At 64.1% G+C, this 21,907-nt stretch overlaps 1 protein-coding gene across 1 annotated transcript; it reads left to right on the top strand.

Annotated features, from left to right (window-relative positions):
* The first annotated feature begins 1,851 nt into the window (after positions 1 to 1,851).
* DUSP8 (dual specificity phosphatase 8) lies at positions 1,852 to 15,627 on the top strand. Its single transcript, XM_077115342.1, has 6 exons — positions 1,852 to 4,150; positions 5,651 to 5,789; positions 11,064 to 11,230; positions 11,841 to 12,000; positions 12,183 to 12,306; positions 12,492 to 15,627. The coding sequence occupies exons 1-6, from the start codon at positions 3,920 to 3,922 to the stop codon at positions 13,540 to 13,542; spliced, it is 1,872 nt and encodes a 623-aa protein (XP_076971457.1). The 5' UTR covers positions 1,852 to 3,919; the 3' UTR covers positions 13,543 to 15,627.
* Positions 15,628 to 21,907: the final 6,280 nt, after the last annotated feature.

Raw genomic sequence — 21,907 nt, 5'->3', positions numbered from 1 at the left:
GGGGAAGGACAGACCAGGATGGAAGCAGAACAGGAGAAGTAGGTGGGGTCCTCAGCCCCACCCCCAGCCCACTGTCTCCCTGTCCAAGGCTTCCCGGTGGGCTGCTTCACTTGGCCTTCCCCTTGACCGTGCCTGAGGCAGAGTGCCGGCCAGTGCCGGCCAGCTGGGGCCCTCACCCCCCTCACCTGAGGAGCTGGGAAGGTGTGCAGGACACAGGCCTGCAGAGGGTGGTGAGAGGGTCAGCCCTCCTCCCCTGCAGGCCCCCACCTGGCCCCCAGGGTGCCGCGGGCGCGGAGAGTGGGGCAGGGGCTGGGGAAAGGGCCCTGAAGGGAGACGCTGACCAGAGTGTGGGGTGGATACCGGGACTCGGGCTGCGCCTGGAAATGTATGTGTTCGGGGACGTGAGTGTGCCCTGGGGAGGCCGTGGGAGCGGGAGTCCAGGACTCCTGGGCATTAGTGTGCAGAGGGTGAGGACGTGGGAGCTCGGACACAGGCATGTGGTCATTGAGCATGTGGATGTGTGCACACAATCGTGTGTGAACACTCGTGGTGGGGGGCAGGTAGGGCGCCTGGGACCTGCATACGGAGACAGCATGCATGCCGCTGGCGTGTCCCGGCAGCACAGAGGCATGCAGGCGGTACAGGCCAGGTGGGCAGTGCACCTGGCCAGCAGGGGGGGCCGCTGGTGGCCCCCGAGACTGCTATGGCCAGTGCTGGAAGGGGTAAGCCTCCCAGCCGCCTGGGACATGCCTCCTTCAGCCCTGGAGGCTGCTGCCCCTTGTCTGGAAAGCCTTGATAAGGGTGTCCAGGGCTGTGCCTGGGAGCCAGGGGGGCAGCGCAGGGGAGCAGCACAGGGCGGGAAGCCCCCGTCCCCAGTCCCGCCTGCCTCCCACCCACACCAGGAAGGGGCAGGCAGAAGACCCTACCAACACCACTGCCCCGTGGTGCCCACCTGCCCAGCCTGCTGTCCTAAGCTTCCCCAGCCACCCCACTCAGACCCCTGCTCTGACCCAGCCCTGGGCCCTGCTGCATTGCATTTGGGAGAGGTGGGAGGGGAAGGTTCCGTCCCCAGGAGCCCTGTGGGGGGAGATGCACCCCAGGGGGCCGGCCCAGTTAGAGACCTCCTGCAGGAGGGGACGGGAGGGCAGACCAGGCTGGGGAGTGGGTGAAAGAGGGCAGGAGGGGTACTGGGCTGGGAGGAGGGTTAAGGTCAGAGCGGGGAGAGGAGGGGCCTGGAAGAACCTGCTGGGCCTTAGGTCTCCTTGCGGCCTGGCCTGGGGGGGGTCGATGGGGGCTTCGCTCCTAGGCACCTGCTGACAGGGTGGGCTGGGAGGAGGGAGGAGGGGGCACCTTGGCCCTCGCTGCAGACCCAGCCTGCTCGGTGGCTGCTGCCGCAGGCGCGCAGCGGTTGCCTGGCACCTCTGCTGTTGCCATGGTGATGACGGAGGTGCTAACTTGCTAATGAGTCCCCCTTGGCTGCAAATAACAATACTATAGTGGTTAATAGGCCATGCTGGGGGGACCCTGGAGGTACGGGGGTGGGTCCCAGTACATAGCTTAGGAGCCTCTCTGCCTTTACTGTCCCTGCAGCCCTGCCCTCCCCTCCCCTGCAGCCCCTGCCCTCTGTATCCCTGCAGCCCCTGCCCTCCCTTCCAGCCTCTGTTCACCCCTCCCCTATAGCCCCTACCCACCCCTGGGGCCCCTGCCCTCCCCCCATCTCCTCCCCTCCCTACCCCTGCAGCCACTACTCTCCCTTCCTGCTCCTCCTGTCTTCCCCTCAGCACCTCCCACTCCTCCAGCCCCTGCGTTTCCCTCCCCTGCAGCCCCTGCCCACTGCCCTGCGGGCCTCAGCCTCCCCTCCCAGCCACGGAAGCCTGCTCCTTGCTGTCCAGCCTGGACCCCTGCTGAGGGGAGGGCACCACTCCCCAAGTTCTCCTAGCGGCGTAGGGGCCCCGGTGCAGAACAGGTGTGAGAGGAGGACCCCCCACCCCCCACTCAGGAGCCAGGGCTGGGCAGGGCCCTTAGCGAGCGGATCCCTCACTGTGGCCTAGGGCACGGGTCCTGACCTGTCACTACTTCTGGAAAGTCTCAGGTGGGAACTCAGGAAATGCTTCCCAAAGCAGCTTGTACGGAAATCGAATGAGGATCCCCTTTGGCAGGCAGAGACCCCTCGGTGCAGCGGGACACAGTCAGCAGGCAGGTCCCTTAGTCGATGAATCTGCTGGGGATGGGCCTCGGATGGGTCCTTGCCCGCAAGCCTTGCCCACGGCAGTGGAGGGCCCAGGGCACAGGGCCTGCCAGCTGCCCATGGAGCCCGCACCCCTCCTGTGCCCTTGACGGTGCCTGGCCCTGGCCCCACACACAGACTGGAGGGAACCCAGCAGCACCCCCAGGGGTCCCACTCTGTAGGAGAAGTGGTGGGAAGTAGGCACAGCTACCCAGTGTGGGGGTCACGAGAGCACAGACTTCAGGGGGCTGGGACCCCCCACTGCCTCTCGGGGGCAGGGGCTCCACCGGGGCCGTGGTTCCACCTGTCTGGCACCTGACCACCTGCCCGGACACCCCTGCTGAGTCAGGACCCAATTGCTAGGGAGCCAACCTGAGAAGGGTCCAGAAATGGGTGGGAGTTGGGGCGTGGATGAGCTGGAAGGAAGATCCTCGTGATGAGGCAGCCAGAGAAGCCTTCTGGGGGGAGGGAGCCTGGCCGGGGGGTGCCAGGAACCCTGGGCTCTGTCCAGCCTCCTTATAGTGTGTTACGTGAGATTGGTCCCAGCCCTTCCCTGGGCATAGTTAAAACAAACCCTAATGCTGCTTCCCTGCTGGGGAGACATTGCTTCACCCAGGGGCACGAAGGACCAGAGGAGGACATGTCCTGGCAGGTGGCAGAGGAGATGGGGTGGGGGATGGCAGAGACTCGGCACCAAGCCCACAGGAAGGGGCTTCCACGCAGGGGCCTGGAGTCCACAGATACCCGCACCTGCTCCTCCCACGCAGCTCCTTAACCCAAGGGCTCCTGAGGGCCATGCTGAGGGGTCGCTGATGCACTGACCTGCAGGACGGTCACTCACCACCCGCTGAGTCCCTGCGTCCGTTCCTGAGACCCCTTCCTGTCCCTGCCTTGCCTTCAGGGGCCCATTAGCTATTTGGGGCAGCCCCGGCCTGTCTCCTACAGGGCCTGAGATTATTGGCCCCTGTGGCTGCCCTGGAGAGGGGGCTTTAGTGACCGGGCTGTGAGCAGCTGGGGAGGGTGGGCAGGTCCAGGGGCAGCTAGCCAATGGCCTTCAGAGTCCAGAGGTGGACAGAGGGCCTGACAACAAGGGGGGCAGGAGCATGTCCGGGGCCCCTGGGTCATCCTCGGTCCTGGGGGTGAGAAGAGGTGGAGGTCAGAGGGTAGGCATCCCTGGTCTGCATCCAGAGATCGGAGAGCAGAATGGAAGGTCATGGAATGCCCAATACGGATGAACCCAGGGCCCAGGGGAAGCCCCTCACTGGCCAGCCCAGGCCACCCGGAGCTGAACGTCTCAAAGCCTGGGCCGTAGCCCTCTTCCGTTCCCCCGGTTACCCCCTGGGTAAGGGGATAAGCTGAGGAGCTTGGTGCAGTGGCCAGGGACTGGACAGGCTCTCCTGGGACCCTTCCACCTCTGTGGGCCGGGCCCTCATCACCCACCTGAGCTGCCAGGGACTTGGGTTTCCTGCAGGAGCACAGAGGAGAGAGTCTCCTGGGGCCACCAGGGCTCCCCCCACCGGTCCCCCCAGGCCACTGCTGCCTGGGGACCCTGCCACACCGCTGACCACCCACCTGTCCCCGCAGGTACAGCGCCATGCCCGGCCACCCCGACTGCTAAGCAGACCCCGGGCCGCCGGAGCAGCCCCTCCTCGCTTCAGGGGCCAGCCCCACCCTGCTGCCCAGCGCCCCGCCATGGCCGGGGACCGGCTCCCACGGAAGGTGATGGACGCCAGGAAGCTGGCCAGCCTGCTGCGGGGCGGGCCGGGGGGGCCGCTGGTCATCGACAGCCGCTCCTTCGTGGAGTACAACAGCTGGCACGTGCTCAGCTCCGTTAACATTTGCTGCTCCAAGCTACTCAAGCGCAGGCTGCAGCAGGGGAAGGTGACCATTGCCGAGCTCATCCAGCCGGCCTCCCGCAGCCAGGTACCCCCTGCTGGGCCCGGGGTACGCCCCCCACCCTGCGGTCCCGTCACCTGCAGTGCAAGCACCTGGGGCCCCCGGCCAGGTGCCCGGTGCCTCGGCTCCTGTGCTCCTGGGCCCCTTTGCCGTTGGGTGACCATGAACCGTTTCACAGTCCACGCCCCTCTTGGCAGCAGCACAGGAGGCTTTCGCTGTCACCCGTCCCCCAGACATGCCTCATCCCCCTGATCCCCTCCAGAGGTGGGCTAGCACGGTCTCTCCCCAGGCAGAGTAGCAGTGTGTGCCCACCACCCAGCCCAGGGCATGGAGGGAGGGGGCAGAGGGGCAGCCTGGGAGGGGCAGCCAGGTCTGGGGCCCCACACTATGATGGTGCCATGAGGACTCACAGGACCAGGGGGTGGGTGAGGGGCTCCACTGAGGGGCCCTCCCTGTGGGATCCCCTGTCCCCCCAAGGTCTGCATTGACCCAGAATTCCCTCTGTGTCCCCCTGGAAGGTCTGAAGGGACCTGCACCCAATAAGCCTGTGTCTTTTCCATCCTACTGGGGACAGATGATTCATTCCCACCCCCCACCCTGGGAGCAGCAAGTCCAGCTATTGGGGGATGCCCGCAAGCCTGTGAAGGGGGTGGCACCTCCCTCTCTGCTGCCTCAGGAGGTTTCAGACCATCCCACCCTCACAGGGCAGGCGCTGGTCGGAAACCCCCCTCCCCAGGCCAGAAGGGCTCCCCTTGCCTCCACAGGAGAGCCCAGTGATTGGTCACCCCCTACGGGGACTCCGACCAGCGTGCCATCCCATTGGCTGCCGGTGACATCATCCAGTGGGGCTGGCGGCTCAGCTGGCTTAAGGGCTGAGTGTGCTTAGGGGGCTCTGAGCAAAAGCCGCTCAGCATCTGGCTCACCCCACCCACCCTTCCCAGGCACTTGGGGTGGAGAGGAGGGCTGGGATCCCAGCTTCCAGCTTCCAGCTGCTCCTTCCTGAATTGGGGGGTGGGGGTGGGGGTCCTGCTGAAGCCCTGGGTTTCTCACCACTGGTGGGAGGCTGGATGGAAGGCGAGGTACGCTGGTTCACACTGAGGTCCCAGACTCAAAGCACCCCACCTTTCAAATCCCTAAATATGTCTCCCAGGAACCCTGTGAACAGCATCCCTCTGTCTCAGCCACTCGGGGAGCTGGCCTCATCCTTGCCCCCCTCCCCATGCACCTGTGCCACCACGCCCACTAGCATCTGCTTGCGTGCACGCTCATAGCCTGTGCCGCCCATGTGAGTGTGCAGAAGGAAGTGGCTGTGCAGGGGATGAGTGTCCCCTTTGTCCCTCCCTGCCCCAGTGGCCTGCCAATGTGGCTTTTACACCTGCCCAGGTGGGGGCTCCAGTAGGTGTGGGAGAGTGTGTGAGGTTGCCCTGCCCTTCCCATGCAGCAGCCCCTCCCTCCCGAAGCCCGAATCCCCGCTGCTCCATCGGCATTGTCCGGGCAGCAGCTGACCTCACCCCTCCTGGCCCCCAGGTAGAGGCCAGGGCGCCGCAGGACGTGGTGGTCTATGACCAGAGCACACGGGACGCCAGCGTGCTGGCCGCAGACAGCTTCCTCTCCGTCCTGCTCAGCAAGCTGGACGGCTGCTTCGACAGCGTAGCCATCCTCACAGGTGAGCTGCAGGTGGCCAGGGCTGCTGTGGGGGGGACCCCTGGGCTGCACCACGCCTTCCCCTCCCAGCCTCTCTCCCCAGCTGCCAGCTTCGCAGGGGAGGGGTCTGAGGCTGGGCTTCTGCTTCCCCCTCAGCCCTTCCTGTAGGTGAGCCTGGAGACCGGCCTCGGCTGGGGCAGTGTTGGGGGGAAGGGGGATGGCTATCAGCACATCTGGAGCTCCCAGGGGCACCATTGCCCCCTGCCCTGGGTCCCCACACTCAGGAACTCCCCACCCTGGGCCTGGCCACCCACTCCCAGGTGGTGGGGGGGGCGCAGGGGGAAGCCCCCAGCTATGATGGGCAAAGATCTGGCTCTGCTTTAAGACGTGTTCCCCCTCCCCCACTGTGGAGCTCCCTATCTGAGAGGGAAGGCAGAGACCCCACCATCTGGAGGCCCATCTGAGGGGAGCCGGACCCCACCAGGGAAATCCCCCTGAAGCTCCAGCTGAGTGCAGGTTACCTAGCAACAGCCTAGCCAATCAGGACCACTGAATGGGGGACAAGCAGAGGTCCCCCAGGGCTGCCTGCTCCCCAAAAGCAGCCTGGCCAGCAGGCCTACAGACCACACTGGCTTGAGTCTGGGAAGACCCCCTCCCCCGCACCCCCATCCGTCATGCAGCCCCCCTCCCCCACATCCCTCTTCCCTGCATCCCCCCTCCCCCTAGCCTCCGTGGTGGTTCCTTTGGCAGGGAGGCAGTGGCCGAGGTAAAGCCTGTCCCCTGAGGTGACCCCGGCCTGGAGCTGTGCAGGGGTGGCCCTGGGACACCCAGGGCTGGGGCTTAGGGGCAGCTGGGTGGAGGGCATGGGGATCAACACCTCCCTCACACATCAAATGCCATGCTCAGTCAACCCTCCCGAGGCACCTGGCCCTGCTCTGGCGTCCAGAGGGAGCAGACTCTCAGCCCAGAGGGTCCTTGGGAGAGATGCTGTGGGGTCGGGGCTGTTAGCCTGTTAGCAGCTGGAACGGCTTCTCAGAGGAAGGGGCTACAGAGCTGGCCATGTGCAGCCCCAGGGCAAGCACTCCAGGGCAAAGGATCCACAGGAACAAAGGTCCAGAGACGGGGATGAACCTGGAGCATGGCCGGGGTGGGTGATGGGGAGTGCTAGACAGGTCAGCAGGGCCTGCCCAGAGCTGTGGGATTTGCTCTGGAAGGGGGGACCCCTGCACCTGCCCTCTGCCCTCGCTGTGTCCGAGGGCTGTCCTGCCCCCCCCCCCCCCGTGTTCCGTCAGGGGGTGGGTCACCACAAGACTAAGCCTGCATGTACCTGCCTGGGTTTTGCAGAGGGAAACTGAGGCTAAGAGAGGGGAATGGCCTAGCCCAGGGTTCCTGGTGAGGTAGGGGCAAGGAGAGAGTGCTGATCCTCAAATGGGGCAAGACCCCTGCCTTGGGCCCTGTGTGCTGGCAGTACTGCCCCTCCAGCCCCAGGCCCTGGCATTTGTCAGGTGGTTCCTGGATGCCAGGACTGTTCTAAACATTTTGCATTTATTTCTCATTTAGTCCTGGTTGCTGCCTGGGGGAGGCGTTCATTAGGATCTGTTTCTGCACCCGCAGCTCCCAGACCCACACTCCATTGTGAACCCGACAGAGGACCCGGAGCCCCCTCCCTGTCCCGGCCCCAGGTCCTGCCCACCCAGAGCTTGGGTGGTTAGAGGCACTGGGGTTTCCTGGAGGGCGCTGGGATTGAGGGGGACTGCTGGGACCCTCTCATCAGACTCTCAGAGGTGCCTCTGCTCCCCACTCCCGTTGGGGGAGGTGAGCTGGAAGGACTCCTGAGACTCCCAGGACCCCTGGAAAAGGCCCAGAAATGCCTGCCGTCCTCCCTCTCCCCTCAGCACCGAGCCCAGGGACAAGGCTGGCAGCCCATGGCCTACAATTCTGTAACTCTGCGGTTCTAAGAGCACGTGTGCATTCACATACACACACACACACACACACCACATTCCCAGGGCTGTGCACAGACACCCTCCAGCCAGGGGATGCCAGGCCGATGTCCTTCCTTCCCAGTCTCACAAACTAGTCTCTCCACTGCCCTGCCCCGTCTCCCCCCTCTCTTTTGAACTCCTCCCCCATTCTCTCCCTCCCCCTCTCAGTCCTCCCCCCTCTCTTTTGGACCCTGTGCCTGCTGCTCCCTTGGCCCACTGCTTGGCACACTCTTCTTTGTCCCTGGAAGAGCACATGTCTCTTCTTCCAGGAAGCCTGCCCAGATTAGACAGCCTGGTCCTGGGCTTCCTCCGAGCTTCCTGTGTGGCCACACTGCTCTCCCCACGTCTGTCTCCCCATGGGGCTCTGAGCCGAGGAGGCTGGGCTGGCCTCTGCACCTGGCCTTCAACAGGTGTTCGCCAGTGGGTGCCCTGTTAGGAGGAGGTCAGGCTAGAGATGGCTTTCTGGGGTGGTTTCCCAGCTGGGAGGGGCCACTGGGGGGGGGGTCTGGGGGTGGGGAGGTGTCCAGCGTGGTCCCTGGGTACCAGCCACCCTCCTTCTCATCCCTCAGGATGCAGAGGAAGCTAGGAAGGTGGGAGAAGGGGCCTCTACTTCGGATGCCCTCCCTGGGCCCCTGGCTGGACAGGCCTGGCCAGGTGTACCCCACTCAGCCCTCTGGGCAGCCACTGGCCCTGTAAGGTCTGTTCCTGCTTCTCTGGCGGCCAGGCCAGAATGGGATCATGGTCCCAGTGGCATGGGGTGGGCTCATCACGCACAGAATCGGCACCCAGGGGGCCGGGGCACACCCCCGCCTTCCCACCAGCCCCACCCACCAGAGTCTGGGGGGGGGCTTGTTCTGAGCCCCAGAGAAAAGGGCTGAAGGGGAGGCGGCTGGCTCCCACCCAGCAAGGGGAAGTGACCTCCTGGGATGGCACAGCAGGGGTCAGGAAGGCCCTTTGGTCCATTTGCTGGGGACGGCTGTGTCTCCGGGACAACAGAGGCCAGCTGGGAGGGCCGGCCCTCGGGGGTGGGGCGGGGTGGGGCACGAGGCAGATGAGGACCTGCAGCGGAGGGGGTGCAGGGAGGAGGCCGGGAGACACCACTCGCAGCCCGGGCCACCACTCCCGTGGGGCGGGGATGGGAAAGCGAGCCTGGCCCTTTAAGTGCGGGGTATCCCCGTGGGGCGCAGGGCTGCGGAATGCAGGCTGGTGATGTCACCGCCGCTACCTCCGAAGGTCGCACCCAGCAGCCTGGACAGGTGCCCCCACTCACCCCGGGCTCTCTGGGAGCCGTCCTACGCGGAGTATGGCAGGGACCCCTCCCCAGGGGGTGGCGAGGACAGGGGCTGCAGGGCGCACCGTCTGACAGTGGCCCCGCGGGGAAGGGGCTGGTGGGGGGCACCGGTGGCCGCAGGGTCAGAGCCCTCCGGGGCACACACGTTGTTGTGCCGTCTGGGTTTTCATGGTGACTGAGCCTGTGGGCTGCGACACCTTCCCTGGGCAGGGCTGGGGGATGGCCGGGCCTGGGGTGGGTGGGGGGGCCCTGGGGCTTGCAATCTCCCCCCTCATTCGCCCCCCAGGGTCTGCGCAGCTCTGACCTCCAGGTAGGGCTAGTGCCTCTGCAGACTCAGCATCTAGAGGGGCCTGCAGGGGCCGCCAACTGCCTGACTTTGCCCCTGAAGCAGCAAATCTCTGCCACTGCCCCACATCTGCCTGCTTCCTTCCTTGGTGGGAAGGGGTGGGCTCCCATGGGGGGGGGGGCTTCACCCCCAACCTTGGCCAGGCAGTGGAGAAGAAGGTGTCAGAACCGTGGCAGGAGAGCCAGGGCGGTGGGAGAGGAAGTAAGTGCTGGAGCAGTGTGGGCAGCTCCCAGGGGGAGGGAGAGGAGCCGCCCAGCCTCCTCTTGGGGAACTCATCAGCCGTGGCACCTCTGCCTGCCAACAGTCACCTGCTTGTCCCAAAGGGGGACTGTTTCTCCAGGGCTGGTGCCTCGACTCCCTGGCCAGGGGGTTGCCCAGCTCCAGGGACAAGGCCTCCTTGGGGCATGGCAGGCATTCTGGCGGGTTGGGAGGGTACACACATGCACACAGCCAGGCCACCGAGCTGGGGTTGAAGGGTCACCCAGCCTTTCTGTCCTCAGGGACCACTGAGGTCCCAGGCGGTAGCCTCTGCCACCAGAGTAGGAAGGAGCACTGGGGGTCCCAAGACTGGGCCCTCCATCTCCCCCACGGGGGTGGCAATTGTCTCTGTAGGCTGCAGGGTGGCACCCAGACCAGAGGTGGGAGGGCCCTGGGCTTGTGGAAGGAAACGTACTGTGCTTTAGAAAATGCCGGTGCTCTAGCCGTGAGGTCAGCCCCGGGCAATGCCAGGCTGTCCTTCCCCCATCTGCCTAGAGCAGGTGGCTCCCGGGTGCGGCCTGCAACTGGACTGAGTCCGAGGTCACCCCAGCCAGGCTAGGGCCCAGCAGGGTGGCCAGGTCGCTGGATGTTTTTGTGGCCGTGGTCTTGTCTGAGTCTCCAGACAAATCCAGGGGCATGCTGTGCTCCACCCGGGCCCTCAGTGACACACAAACATCCAGGGGCCCCAGCTCGGGCCTCTCCAGCCTGGGGGTCTCCCTCCACCAGCCTGTGGGCTAGGCACGGAAGGCACCAGTCCAGGCCAGCCACGTGTGGAAGTCGTGGCCCCTGTGCCCCCTGCATGTCCCTGGTCCCCAGGGTTCCAGCTCCAGCCCGGCCTCTGCTCCTCTGCCTCTTCCTGCAGGGTGGGGCGGAGCCAGTGCCAGAGTGCAAATGTCCCTGCAGGCTGTGCCGGTTCCAGGGGTGATGTCATACACAGAGGGGGGGTGCCCTCAGCCCCATCTGCCAAGGCTGGCACCCAAGCCTGGCCCAGGGGCTCCCAGCCAGCGGGAGGCCGGAGGGATTGCATCAGCACTGGGGAGAGGCAGGACGGCCGGGACAGACTCGGGCCGTGGTGCCCCGGATGTGGCGGGGCCCCTCCTCTCGGGATGCCGTGCAGCACCCTGAGCGGGAGACCCCCACGGCCCCTGGCTGCTGCACACGCCGCATCACCGAGGCCCCTCGTTTATGGGCAGTCGCGGCGTCCCCAGCGACCGGCCCTAATTAGCGTCAGGAGGAATGTGGGTGAGATCAGCCTGCAACTGCCGCCGTGGCCAGGCCCTCCAGCACCCGGGACAGAGACCAGGTGTCCGGCCCGAGGCTCAGCCAGGCGGGCTGGGGCCCAGGCTGGGTGTTGCTCGCTCCCAGGACCCCAGCTGGCCACCCGCCCAACGCGTGTCGCTTCTCCTCCTCCTTCAGGGGGCTTTGCCACCTTCTCCTCCTGCTTTCCCGGCCTCTGTGAGGGGAAGCCAGCCGCCCTGCTTCCCATGAGCCTCTCCCAGCCCTGCCTGCCCGTGTCCAGCGTGGGTCTGACCCGCATCCTGCCTCACCTCTACCTGGGCTCACAGAAGGATGTCCTGAACGAGGTATGCGGGCAGCGGGGGCAGGACGGTAACCACGGCTCTCGGGGTGCTCTGCGGGAGGAGGGGAGCTGGGGACCGATGTGGGGGTAGGTGAGCGCAGGTCGGGGGCAGAGGGGGACCCAGGGGGCCCGGCGGGACCCTGGGGGGGGGCCGCGTGGAGAAGCCGGCGCCCTGCCCCTGCGCCGGCATGCCAGAGTGCTGATGTCACCGGCCCCTGGCCTGCGCGAAAGAATGCCGTGTTTTAAAAATGGTGTTGAGGGAAGAGGGAAAAGGGTAAAGGCGCCGCCCCGTGCAGCCATGAAATTCCTCGGAGCCTGCTGCAGACTGTGGGCGGGGCTGACAGGAGGCCAGCGCCCCCCCCAACCCCAGGTCCTCTGGGCGCTGCTTCAGAGAGGGGAGTCCACACTCCCCCACCCGCACCCCAGGCCTAGTTCCGCAGACTCGGTCAGCGCCAAGGGGAATTCTGAGGGTCTGGGAGCCTTGGTCCCACCCTGCCCCCTGCCACCCCCATGCCCACCACCCCGTATCCCAAGGCCCTTTCCTGTAGTAAGGCCGCGGGAAGGAAGGCCACCCCTCCCCCAGCGCCTTCCAACCCTGCCCCCTGTTCCTCCAGGACCTGATGACCCAGAATGGAATAAGCTACGTCCTCAATGCCAGCAACTCCTGCCCGAAGCCCGACTTCATCTGCGAGAGCCGCTTCCTGCGCATCCCGGTCAATGACAGCTACTGCGAAAAGCTGCTGCCCTGGCTGGACAAGTCCATCGAGTTCATCGGTGGGGGCGCCCCTCCTGCCCCCAGCCTGGGAGGGGCGGGCGTGGGGGAGGGGCGGCGCTGTGCCTGCTGCTGCCAGGGACGCAGGCTTGGGGGGTAGGGGGTGTGGTTTCGCTGAGCGGTAGAGAGCGCTGTTGGCAGTAAAGGAGGGGGCCCCTCACCTGAGACCCACCCCTGCCCCCAGATAAAGCCAAGCTGTCCAGCTGCCAAGTCATCGTCCACTGTCTGGCGGGCGTCTCCCGGTCCGCCACCATCGCCATCGCTTACATCATGAAGACCATGGGCATGTCCTCCGACGACGCCTACAGGTAGCCCCTCCCTCACCGTCGGGACACCCCTTTCCCTGTTTCTGACACCCCCCGCACACGGGCCTGGGGTGCGCTGCACGCGGGCCCAGCAGCCTGCGTCTTAGCAGCCGGGAACAGGAGGGAGCGTCGTGGGCCGTCCGGCCAGAGTACCCCCCACCCCCGCCTCACGCCGCCCCCGGCCGCAGGTTCGTGAAGGACCGGCGCCCGTCCATCTCGCCCAACTTCAACTTCCTGGGCCAGCTGCTGGAGTATGAGCGCAGCCTGAAGCTGATCGCCGTTCTACAGGGCGACGGGGGTCCCCGGTCCGGGACCCCCGAGCCCCCGCCGGGCCCCGCGGCCCCGCTGCCGCCGCTGCCATCACCTACCTCAGAGAGCGCCGCCACCGGGAGCACAGCGGTCACCGCCAGGGACTTGGCGGCGCGCGCAGGAGTGGAGCCCCCGGCACCGGCCACCAGCGCCCTGCAGCAGGGCCTGCGCGGCCTGCACCTCTCCTCCGACCGCCTCCAGGACACCAACCGCCTCAAGCGCTCCTTTTCGCTGGACATCAAGTCGGCCTACGCCCCGAGTCGGCGGCCCGACGGCCCCGGGCCCCCCGACCCCGGCGAGGCCCCCAAGCTGTGCAAGCTGGACAGCCCGTCGCGGGCCGCGCGGGGCCTGCCCTCCCCGGGCCCCGACAGTCCGGACGCTGCGCCCGAGGCGCGCCCGCGGCCCCGCCGGCGGCCCCGGCCCCCGGCCGGCTCCCCTGCGCGCTCCCCGGCGCACGGCCTCGCCCTGAACTTCGGCGATGCGGCCCGGCAGACTCCGCGGCACGGCCTCTCGGCCCTGTCGGCGCCCGGACTGCCCGGGCCCGGCCAGCCGTCGGGGCCCGGGGGCTGGGCGCCGCCACTGGACTCCCCCGGCACGCCGTCGCCCGACGCGCCCTGGTGCTTCAGCCCCGAGGGCGCGGGCGGCGTGGGCGGCAGCGGCGCGCGCTTCGTGCCCTTCGGCCGGCCGGGCGCGCAGACGGCGGGCAGCGGCGACTTGCGGCGGCGGGAGGCGGCGCGGACCGAGCCCCGGGACGCGCGGACCGGCTGGCCGGACGAGCCCTCGGCCCCGGAGACGCAGTTCAAGCGCCGCAGCTGCCAGATGGAGTTCGAGGAAGGCGTGGTGGAAGGGCGCGCGCGCGGCGAGGAGCTGTCGGGCCTGGGCACGCAGGCCAGCTTCTCGGGCAGCGTGGAGGTCATCGAGGTGTCCTGACGCGGGCTCTTCGACCTCGGGCCCATATAAATATATATTGTAGGGAAGACAAAGAAAGGTAAATGGTTTTACTGCGATTTTTATCGAGAAGTAAATATGTCGATTTTTTATTTATTTAAGCTGTTCATTCTGGCAATGATTTGGCGACAGGGCAGGGCGGTCCTTTGAGCTCTATTTTTACTGTCTGGTATTTAAACTGAAACATACGTTTCTAAGCAATATGAGGCCACCTGCAGCCGCAGCTGGGTGCCAGGCCTGGGGCTCCCTCCCCGCCCTCCGCCCCCACGGGAAGCCCAGCGGACCAGACCGGCTGGACCGTCGCAAAGAGGGCTGCAGAGCTTTCGTGCACTTTTTACATAAGAAAAAAGGGGAAAAAAGAAAAAAAAAAAAACTTCTTTGCCACAAACTGAGCCGCAGACCTTCCCTACCTTCCCCCCCCCCCTACCCCCCCCCCCCCCCCCGCCTGCTCTCCCTTCCCCACACTCTGGTTCCAGGAGCTGGGGGGCTGGGGGGAAGGGCTACCAGGCCCCCACCCCACCCACCCCCATCCCATCCCATGCGCTCCCTGCCTGTCTGGGTGGGGTTTTCCGAGGAGGTGGGAAATAGGGCAGGGTGGGAGCCTGGGCTCAGCAGAAAGGGGAGTCTTGAGTGTCAGTGATGGGCTCCCCACTCCTGCCCGAGCCTGGGACTCAAGTTCCGTAGGCTCAGAAGGTGGCTCAGGGGGCTGTGCCCTCTGCCCTCTGTCCTCGGGAGCCATATGACCCGTGGAGGAGGCAGGAGCCAGCCTGGCCTGAGGAGGGCGAGGATTTTAGGGTCCCTGCTCCCCTCAGCCCCAGGCCTGACGTGGAATTCAGGACCCCTGCCGGTTGAGGGAGCATCCACCAGATTGTGTTGTGGGAGGAGGGCAGGGGAGGGCCTGTCAGACCCTAATGTTGCCAGCGAGTGGGGGTCCCCGAGCTTCGGGAGGTCCTTCTCATGGCAGACGAAAACCCCTGGCAAGTATCCCCAGGTCTGCCCCAGCCCCTGAACACCCCCTTTCCAGGGCATGCTCCCCTCGGAAGTCTCCCAGGTAGCTGCATGGTGACACTCTAACCCCCACCCTCAGGTGGCATTTGGGCCCAGATGGGCCAGCCCAGGGCAGGGTGAGGACAGAAAACCCCCACCACCCCCTGGCGACAGCCCCTCAGGCCATGGGACCCAAGGCTTTGGGGGGCAGCATGACTGTCGCAGCCCCTTTGATGCCCTGGAGCCTGGCAGTGGAGACTGGTCACCACGGGGTAGGGGTGGGGACACCTGGGCAGGACCAGGTCCTGGAGTAGGTGTGGGCGAGGCCCCAGGGGCCCCCTCCCGCTGGCGGTCTTTTCTATCTCTTTGTTCTTTTCACCCTCAGATGTGTCCCTGTCTTCCCTCCTTTAAAGCAAAAGTCCTGTCCATGGTCCCTCTGTCCTCACCCCAGGTCCCCAAGAAAATAAGCTATCGTTGTATTTGCAATCTATGGATTAGAGGTTTAAGTATTTATTATTATTGGTTAATTATTATTATTAATTATGTAAGCCTGCCCCCTGTCTGTGTGGGCTGGGTCCTGAAGTGACTGGGTTTGGAGGGTGCACTGGTCCCCCCTCCCCCCCCTCCCAGGCTGCTGGCATCCCTCTGGCTTCTGTCCTGTGGGGGGGAGGGGCTCTGGGCCATGGTCTGGTCTGTCTCTGCTCTTGTCCTCGAGGTGTTGTCACCCAAAAGTGAGCGGCCGAGGTGAGGGTTGGGGAGGGGGTCCGGGGCCACTGTTGCCCCTCCCCTGTGCCCAGGGAAGCCCCTGCTTTCCACATACCTGGGGGCCACCCTGAGCCCTCCTCGGCCCCGCCCTGGTCTGGGGCACCCTGGAATGGACCTGCCCCTCTTGTTATCTGCTGGGCGAGTCAGCGGAGGAGTGAGACGGGTCCCCCAGCCCAGGTCGCCCCCACTCCTGCCTCGGCACCCCCCCGCCCCCCCCAGCCCCGCCAGCCAGCGCGGCCACCCAGCTCTCCTCCTGTTCCCTCCTTTTGTATTTGGAAACAATGTGTTGTAATAAATCCTGAGATGGATGTTTTCCCTGTGCCTCCAGCTGCCTCTTTCTTCTGGATGGGCGGGTGGGGGTGCCGGTGGGGGAATGAGGACGGGAGGAGCCGGGGGCTGGCTGAGGCCCGGTGGGGGGCGCTGCTGTGCTGGGTCTGGGAAGGAGACTTGTCCCAGACTCTGCCCAAAGCCCACAGGGGACTTGCGGGGAGGTGGAAAGAGCAGGTCTGGGGAAGGGAGCACAGGGTGGCAGGGAGCCCATGCCCACGTGGGCGGGGGGCAGAAGGAGCCCCACCTCTGTGGTCAGGCCCCGATTCTCACCCCTTCTTTGCTACTATTTGCTTAAAAAAAAAAAAGGTTAATTTAATTTGGAACTATAAAAAAATAAAAATTCAGCTTTGTTCCTCAACACCCCGCACCTCCCTGTCATGTAGTGCCCCACCCCCGTCTCACTCCGGTGCCTAAGACCTTTGCATCCAGGGGGGCACTACACGACAGCTCCCCCTCTCCATAGAAATAGGGGCCCACCCCTAGGGTGTCTGCACCTGGCTTTAAGATATCCTCTAAGTGATTCCTCGAAGTCAGGATGTATGTGGCACAAAACCACAGGGTGCACCGAGTAGCTGGCAAAGAATGCTGGCCAACCCAGGGCCCTCGCCCCATCCCCGGCCCGGCCCCCTGGGCGCCCCCCAAGCCCGGCCAGACAGGGCAGGACAGTGTCTCCGCAGCGTGGATGTGGCTAGCACATGCGGCCGCCCCGTCGAGGCGCAGACGTTTTCTGCAGTTTTCAGTGGCCGCAGGCTCAGCAGCGAGCGTCCCCCCGGGTGTGTCTGAAGGGGAGACTGGGGCGTGCTCTGCTGGCCCCTCCCACGTCCATGGCCACCACCGCAGCTCCCAAGCTCCGCGTGCTCCTCTGTGCCAGGCACCACCCGGGGTGTTTCCTGGGGATCGCTGCCCTCCCACCGCCCCAGCGTGCTGGTGCGTCCCCAGCCCCAAAGCTCTCTCGCTGGAGGGGGGGTGGGGAGGCTCGCTTGGACTGTCCCTTTCCGCAGGCTTGGCCTACTTATCCCAGGAAGAGTGTCCCCTGTTCCAGGCAAGCAACTAGCAAGGCCAGTGGTGCCGGCCAGGCCCGTGTGCACACATGGCGTGTGTGTGCATGCGCAAGCAAATATGTGGAGTGGGTGGGTGCCTGCGTGAGTGCACGCATGTAGTGTATGTGAACGCATGCATGTGTGGTGTATGTGCTGTGTGCATCTGAGCACATGCAGGTGAAAGTGTACGTGTGAGCCTGTGTGTGTGATGTGTGTGCATATGAGCACTTGGAGTGTGTGTGTGTGTGTGTGTGTGTGTGTGTGTGTGTGTTTGGAGACCTGGGAGGAAAAGGAGGCAAGGGAAAAGTGGGGGAGAGAGCTGGGCCAGTGGGGGGGAGGGTACCGTGGGAGGAGGGGGTCTTTGAACCCTTCATCTTGAAGCTTGAGGCCAAGCCTAGAACCCTGGTCTGCAACCAGCCCCCAGGCTCTTGCAAGGCTATTTTTAGCATAAGAATATCTATTTATAACTTTGGTAGCCCCTTGGAGTCAATAAAACAGAGGACAGGGAAAAAAGCAGATGGCTGGCTCCACCTCTGCAAGCCCCTCCCCCCGCCCACCACCCATTCACGTGAGCACTTGCAGCTCTAGGAGAGGGTGACAGGGCCTCTCCTTGGACGACCAGCTGGGACACAGAGGGACTCTGGACCCTGGGGGCAGTGGGGTGGAGGTGCCACTGGGTGCCATTTCCGATTCAACCAAGCTCTGGAGAGGTTAGAAAGCAGTGGAGCAAGAGGGAGCCCCCAAGCGTGCTCACTGCCTGCTGTCTCTGCTGCTCGGGGTCTCCTAAAGGCGAGCACCCACGCTTCCCCCACCGGAGTGCCCTGGCCCTGCTCAAGAGCTGTTGGCATTTATGTGCCTTGGACAGGTGGGTGAGCAGGGCTGGACGGATGGGTGAGTGGATGGGAGGGTGGGTGGGTGGACCATGTGATTGTTTGAAGCTCTTATTTACCCCATGATCTTTTTAAAAAACTGTTTGTTATTGTGAAATATAACGTATATACAAAGCAAAGAAAGAAAAAGCAGTAACTCTCAAAGTACACTTCAACAAACAGTTACAGAACAGATTTCAGAGTTTGTTATGGCATATCGTTCCACTAGTTCAGATTTTTCCTTCTAGCTGCTCCAAAACACAGGAGGTAAGAAGGAATATTAATATAATGATCCAGCAGCCAGGCTCACTTGTTAAATCCCATTTTCCCTGTTATAACTCCTCCTTCTTTGATTCTTCTCTCAATCTTTTGGGATCTTTAGGCATGAAAGTTCTGACTTTTTCATGGTGAGAAGGGGTATTGACACCAAAGGCTAGGTGGCTATAATTCGTTGATAATCTTTTTGTTGTTGTTGTTGTTAATTGTTTTATTTTCTTAGTACATAATCTTGGAGAGGCTCCTCCCTCTGTGTTTCAGAATGTATCTGGCCTAGGAACCATGTGGCAATTATAGATTCCAGGAAAGCAAACTTAGTGCATGAAACTTTTATAAAGTCTCAATTTGAGCGCTAAATGTTCTTAAGAGTCAATAGGAGTGATGTTGGTGGGGGTTTAGCAAACCATGGCAATTAGCAACAGTTAGCAGAAGTTTGCATAAGAGCAGCTTCCAGAATAGCCTCTGGACTCCATCGAGCTCTCTTGGCCACTAATGCCTTATTTTATTACACTTCCTTTTCCCCTTTTCGTTCAAAAGGTATTTTCGATCCTCTGGTGCCAGGGCCAGACTCATCACCAGGAGACAGCATGTCCCACGTCTCCAGGGAGACTTTCACCCCTGGATGTCATGTCCCACGTAGGGAGGAGGGCGATGATTTTCCTTGCAGAGTTGGGCTAAGAGAGCGCAAGGCCACATCTGTGCAACAAAAGGTCTCCTGGAAGCTATTTTAGGCCTCATAGGGGTAGTCTTAGCTTCACTACAGAAGTAAGTTTCATAAGAGCAAGCCCCAAAATTCAGGGCTTGAAGCCCAGGATCCTTTAATCCATTTCTGTGGGTGCCGACCTGTTGTGGGTTGGACGTTCTGGTTAGATTATTTCAGTGGCGATGTGACCCAGCCCATTCAGGGTAGTTCTTAATCCTCTTTACTGGAGTCCATTACGAGAGGACAAAAGACAGAAAAAACCCAGAAGCTAGTAAGGAAAAATCCCCATGTGACAGAAGGGGTCCCAGATGCCAGAGGCCTTCTTCAGAGAAGATATCGTCCTCTTGATGCCTTAATTTGGACATTTTCAAAGCCTTAGAACTGTAAATTTGTAAGCTTATAAATCCCCATTGCAAAAGCCAGTTCTTTTCTGGTGTATTGCATTTCAGCAGCTTTAACCAGCGGAAGCAGGTGGATGGATGGGAGGTGGGTGGGTAAATGGATGGATGGGTGGGGGGGTTGGGGGTGCACGTGCTTTACTGATGTACCCCAAGTGCATCCCGCAGCCTGCCGCACTTTAAGCTGGGCGCCCACCTCTCAGCTCCCACTGGGCGGTGGCCAGGTGCTCGGCCCTTGGGTGTGGAAGTACTCAGTGACTAACCCACAAAACAGCCTTCCCAAACAGGAAGCACTGTCGAGGCCCAGTTTAACCCTTTCTGAGGCCCAGGGAGGGGGACTGACTTGTCCAACGCCCCTTGGGGAGTCAGAGGCAGAATCAAGGCCATTGCTGCTCCACCCAGCAGCCCCTGGAAGGGTTCTGGGGGATCGTGCCCCAGAGGCCCCGCAGGCCTGACCCTGCTCCTGTGGATGTGTGGTGGGGGGCAGAGCTCAGCGCTGGAAGGGCAGCAAGTCTCTGCCCCCCAGGAAGGCTGCAGAGGCCAGGGCCTCGTGCTGGCCCTTGGGGGCGGCTGTTTGGAGAGGCTGGGGGCCGGGGGTGGGGCATGCAGGCCTGAGCCACTGAGGGCAAGGCCAGAGGCAGGTGCATGCATGGTTGGGGGACAGGGACAGGGCAGCAGTGGACCCCACACTGTCCAAAGCCCACAGCAATGCAACCCTGATGGCTCTGACCTGCAGAGGGGAGCGGGGGGGGGCGGGTATCTGTTCTGCAGAAAGGTGGGTGTGGCAGGCCCTGAAGTGGAGCGAGGAGATGCTGGGGAGCCCTTGAGGGGTCCGAGAATGGAAATGGTCACTTGGTGTCCCAGTCTCCCAGAGAGGACCTGTGGTGGCTCTGGACAGCTCGGTGGGGGTGGATTCACAGCAAAGCTTCGCACTGGGGGCCTTGAGTGGCCGGTGTGTTCCTCCAGGGGAGCGCGGGCCCGCGGGAGCCCCCCTCCAGACAGTGTCCGCCTTTGTGGCAGAGGGGTCAGGACTAGTCAGCCAGACCAGGGCCCAGGTCCCCAGACACAGGATCATCTGTGGAAAGGGTGGCTGGCCAGGGTCTGGTGACTCAAGGAGGAGCCGGGAGGACGGGCTGAGGGGGGTGAAGGGAGTGGTCCCCCCCAGGACCTGACGCAGAGCCGGCCCTGTCACCCTCCCATGCCCGCGAAGGGAGTGGGTATGAGATGTGGGCCGAGTGCCCAGAGCTGAGGGCGGTGCCCTAGAGGGGTGAGGGGAGATGTGAGCTCTTCCTTCCACTCATCCGCCCCCTCCACAAAGCAGGGTAGTGCCAAGGACCCAAAACCTCATCAAACACTGGGCAAGCTCCCTCCAGCCCTGCAAAACCAGGCAAGGACATATCGTCCTCAGCACCTCCAAAGGTCTGGGTCCTGGAGAGCCTCAGGGGAGACCGCACGCTCTCGTGTGTGTGGGGGGGGGGGGGGCAGGCCAGGAGGTGGGGGGATGGGCCCACAAGAGACGGGGGTGCTGAACTGGAGTTGAGTGAAACAGGCTGGGGAGAGGGAGACCCAGCAGGGCTGGGAGGAGACGGACCCCCCGAAGTGGGAGGAGAGCGGAGTGCAGCTCCACGCCCCCCCCCCACTTCATTCTGGGTGCTAGGCAAGGTAGCCCACCCACCCAGAGGAGAAACTAGACCAAGAAAACCTTCCCTGGGGGCTCAGCAAGGGGAAGTTCTGGGAGCAAGAGGGGAGGCTGCTCCTTTCCCTTCCCAGCCATGCACTGCACCCCAGGCAGCACTCAGAAGCCTGCCTCTCAGCCCCCCACCCCGGTGGCACAAACCCCAGCTCCTGGGCTCTCCCTGGGCACCCCACCCCAGCCAGGGCACCCCAGGACCGAGCATGCCAGGGAGTCGCGCTCCCTGCGCACACACACCTGGGGCCACTGCCCGGCCACCCAGTAGTAAGGGTGCCACGGGGACAGGGGTGCTGGCACTGTTGGCACCGGGCCGGCCCAAGCCAGACTCGCCTGACGCAATGAGCGGACGCAGCTATAAATAGCGAAGGAGAACTAGAAATAGAACTGGGGGGAAGGGTGAGAAGCCGCTGGGGTTGGAGGGGGGCCGCGGCCAAGAGCTTCGGGGAAGAGCTTGACCACCTACGGGGTCGGGGGCGGGGGGTACAAAGCCCCATTCAGAGCGCCCCGCCCCCGCCCCGGCTGGGCGATGGGGTGTTTCTACCCGGAAACCTTTGGGGAAACAAGATGAAGGCAAGCACTCTGCGTCGCCGCCGCAGCGACTCCGAGGGGCCTCGGGTGGGGGGAGCTCCCGGCCGCGGGGGGCAGCGAGGGCTGGGACCTGCTGCCCCCTCTCCCGCACCCTCCGCCTAGGGCTCCCCGACGCCCCGCGGGGAAGAGAGGCCCAGCCTCCCACTGCCTCCGGGACGAGCAGGAACGAACTCCCGTGCGCCTTCCCCAGCGCCCCGCCCCGCAGCCCAGGCCGTGGCCCCGCCTCAAGAAAACCTCCACCCCACCCCGTAGGGATGCGTGACCCCCGGAAACGAGGCCTGACCCGCGCCTGGCAGGAACGAGGCTGCTCGGTGCTTTCCCGCCGCAGTACCTGAACCCCTCGCTCCCGATGCGGCGGGGGGCTCGGAGGGGCCTCGAGGGGTCACCACCCTGCCCAAGGGTGGAGGGGAGAGGGGCAGACCCTAACCTGCCGAGGAGACGGGAGCCTGAGCGCTTGCTCGCTCCGGCTACTCTCTCCCACCGCCCACCGCCCTAGGGGCTCTGTGGGTGGGGGTCGCCTCGAGTGGCGATGGGGGCCCCGAAGGCGGAGAGAGGGCCACGGGGTCCGGCACTGGTTCCCCAGCCAGACAGTAGCTTCGGCCGGGTTGCTCCGGGAACCTTTGCCCGCGATCTCCACCGGGGAACAGCCAGCGCGGAGGGGACAGGCGGGCCGGGGGGAGGCAGGGGGGTCAGGGCCT

The sequence above is a fragment of the Tamandua tetradactyla genome, chromosome 9 (genome assembly GCF_023851605.1).
Source record: "Tamandua tetradactyla isolate mTamTet1 chromosome 9, mTamTet1.pri, whole genome shotgun sequence".
Taxonomy (NCBI): Eukaryota; Metazoa; Chordata; class Mammalia; order Pilosa; family Myrmecophagidae; genus Tamandua; species Tamandua tetradactyla.
Note: the sequence above shows the minus strand (reverse complement) of the source record. Positions and strands in the feature narration are given on the sequence as shown.

What these genes read in the sequence shown, in the direction of transcription:
- DUSP8 (XM_077115342.1), top strand. Translation starts at nt 3,920, where the DNA reads ATGGCCGGGGACCGGCTCCCACGGAAGGTGATGGACGCCAGGAAGCTG. An exon ending in CAAGTCCATCGAGTTCATCG is followed by an intron (nt 12,001 to 12,182) that starts GTGGGGGCGCCC and finishes CCCTGCCCCCAG; the next exon opens with ATAAAGCCAAGCTGTCCAGC. An exon ending in TCCTCCGACGACGCCTACAG is followed by an intron (nt 12,307 to 12,491) that starts GTAGCCCCTCCC and finishes CCCCGGCCGCAG; the next exon opens with GTTCGTGAAGGACCGGCGCC.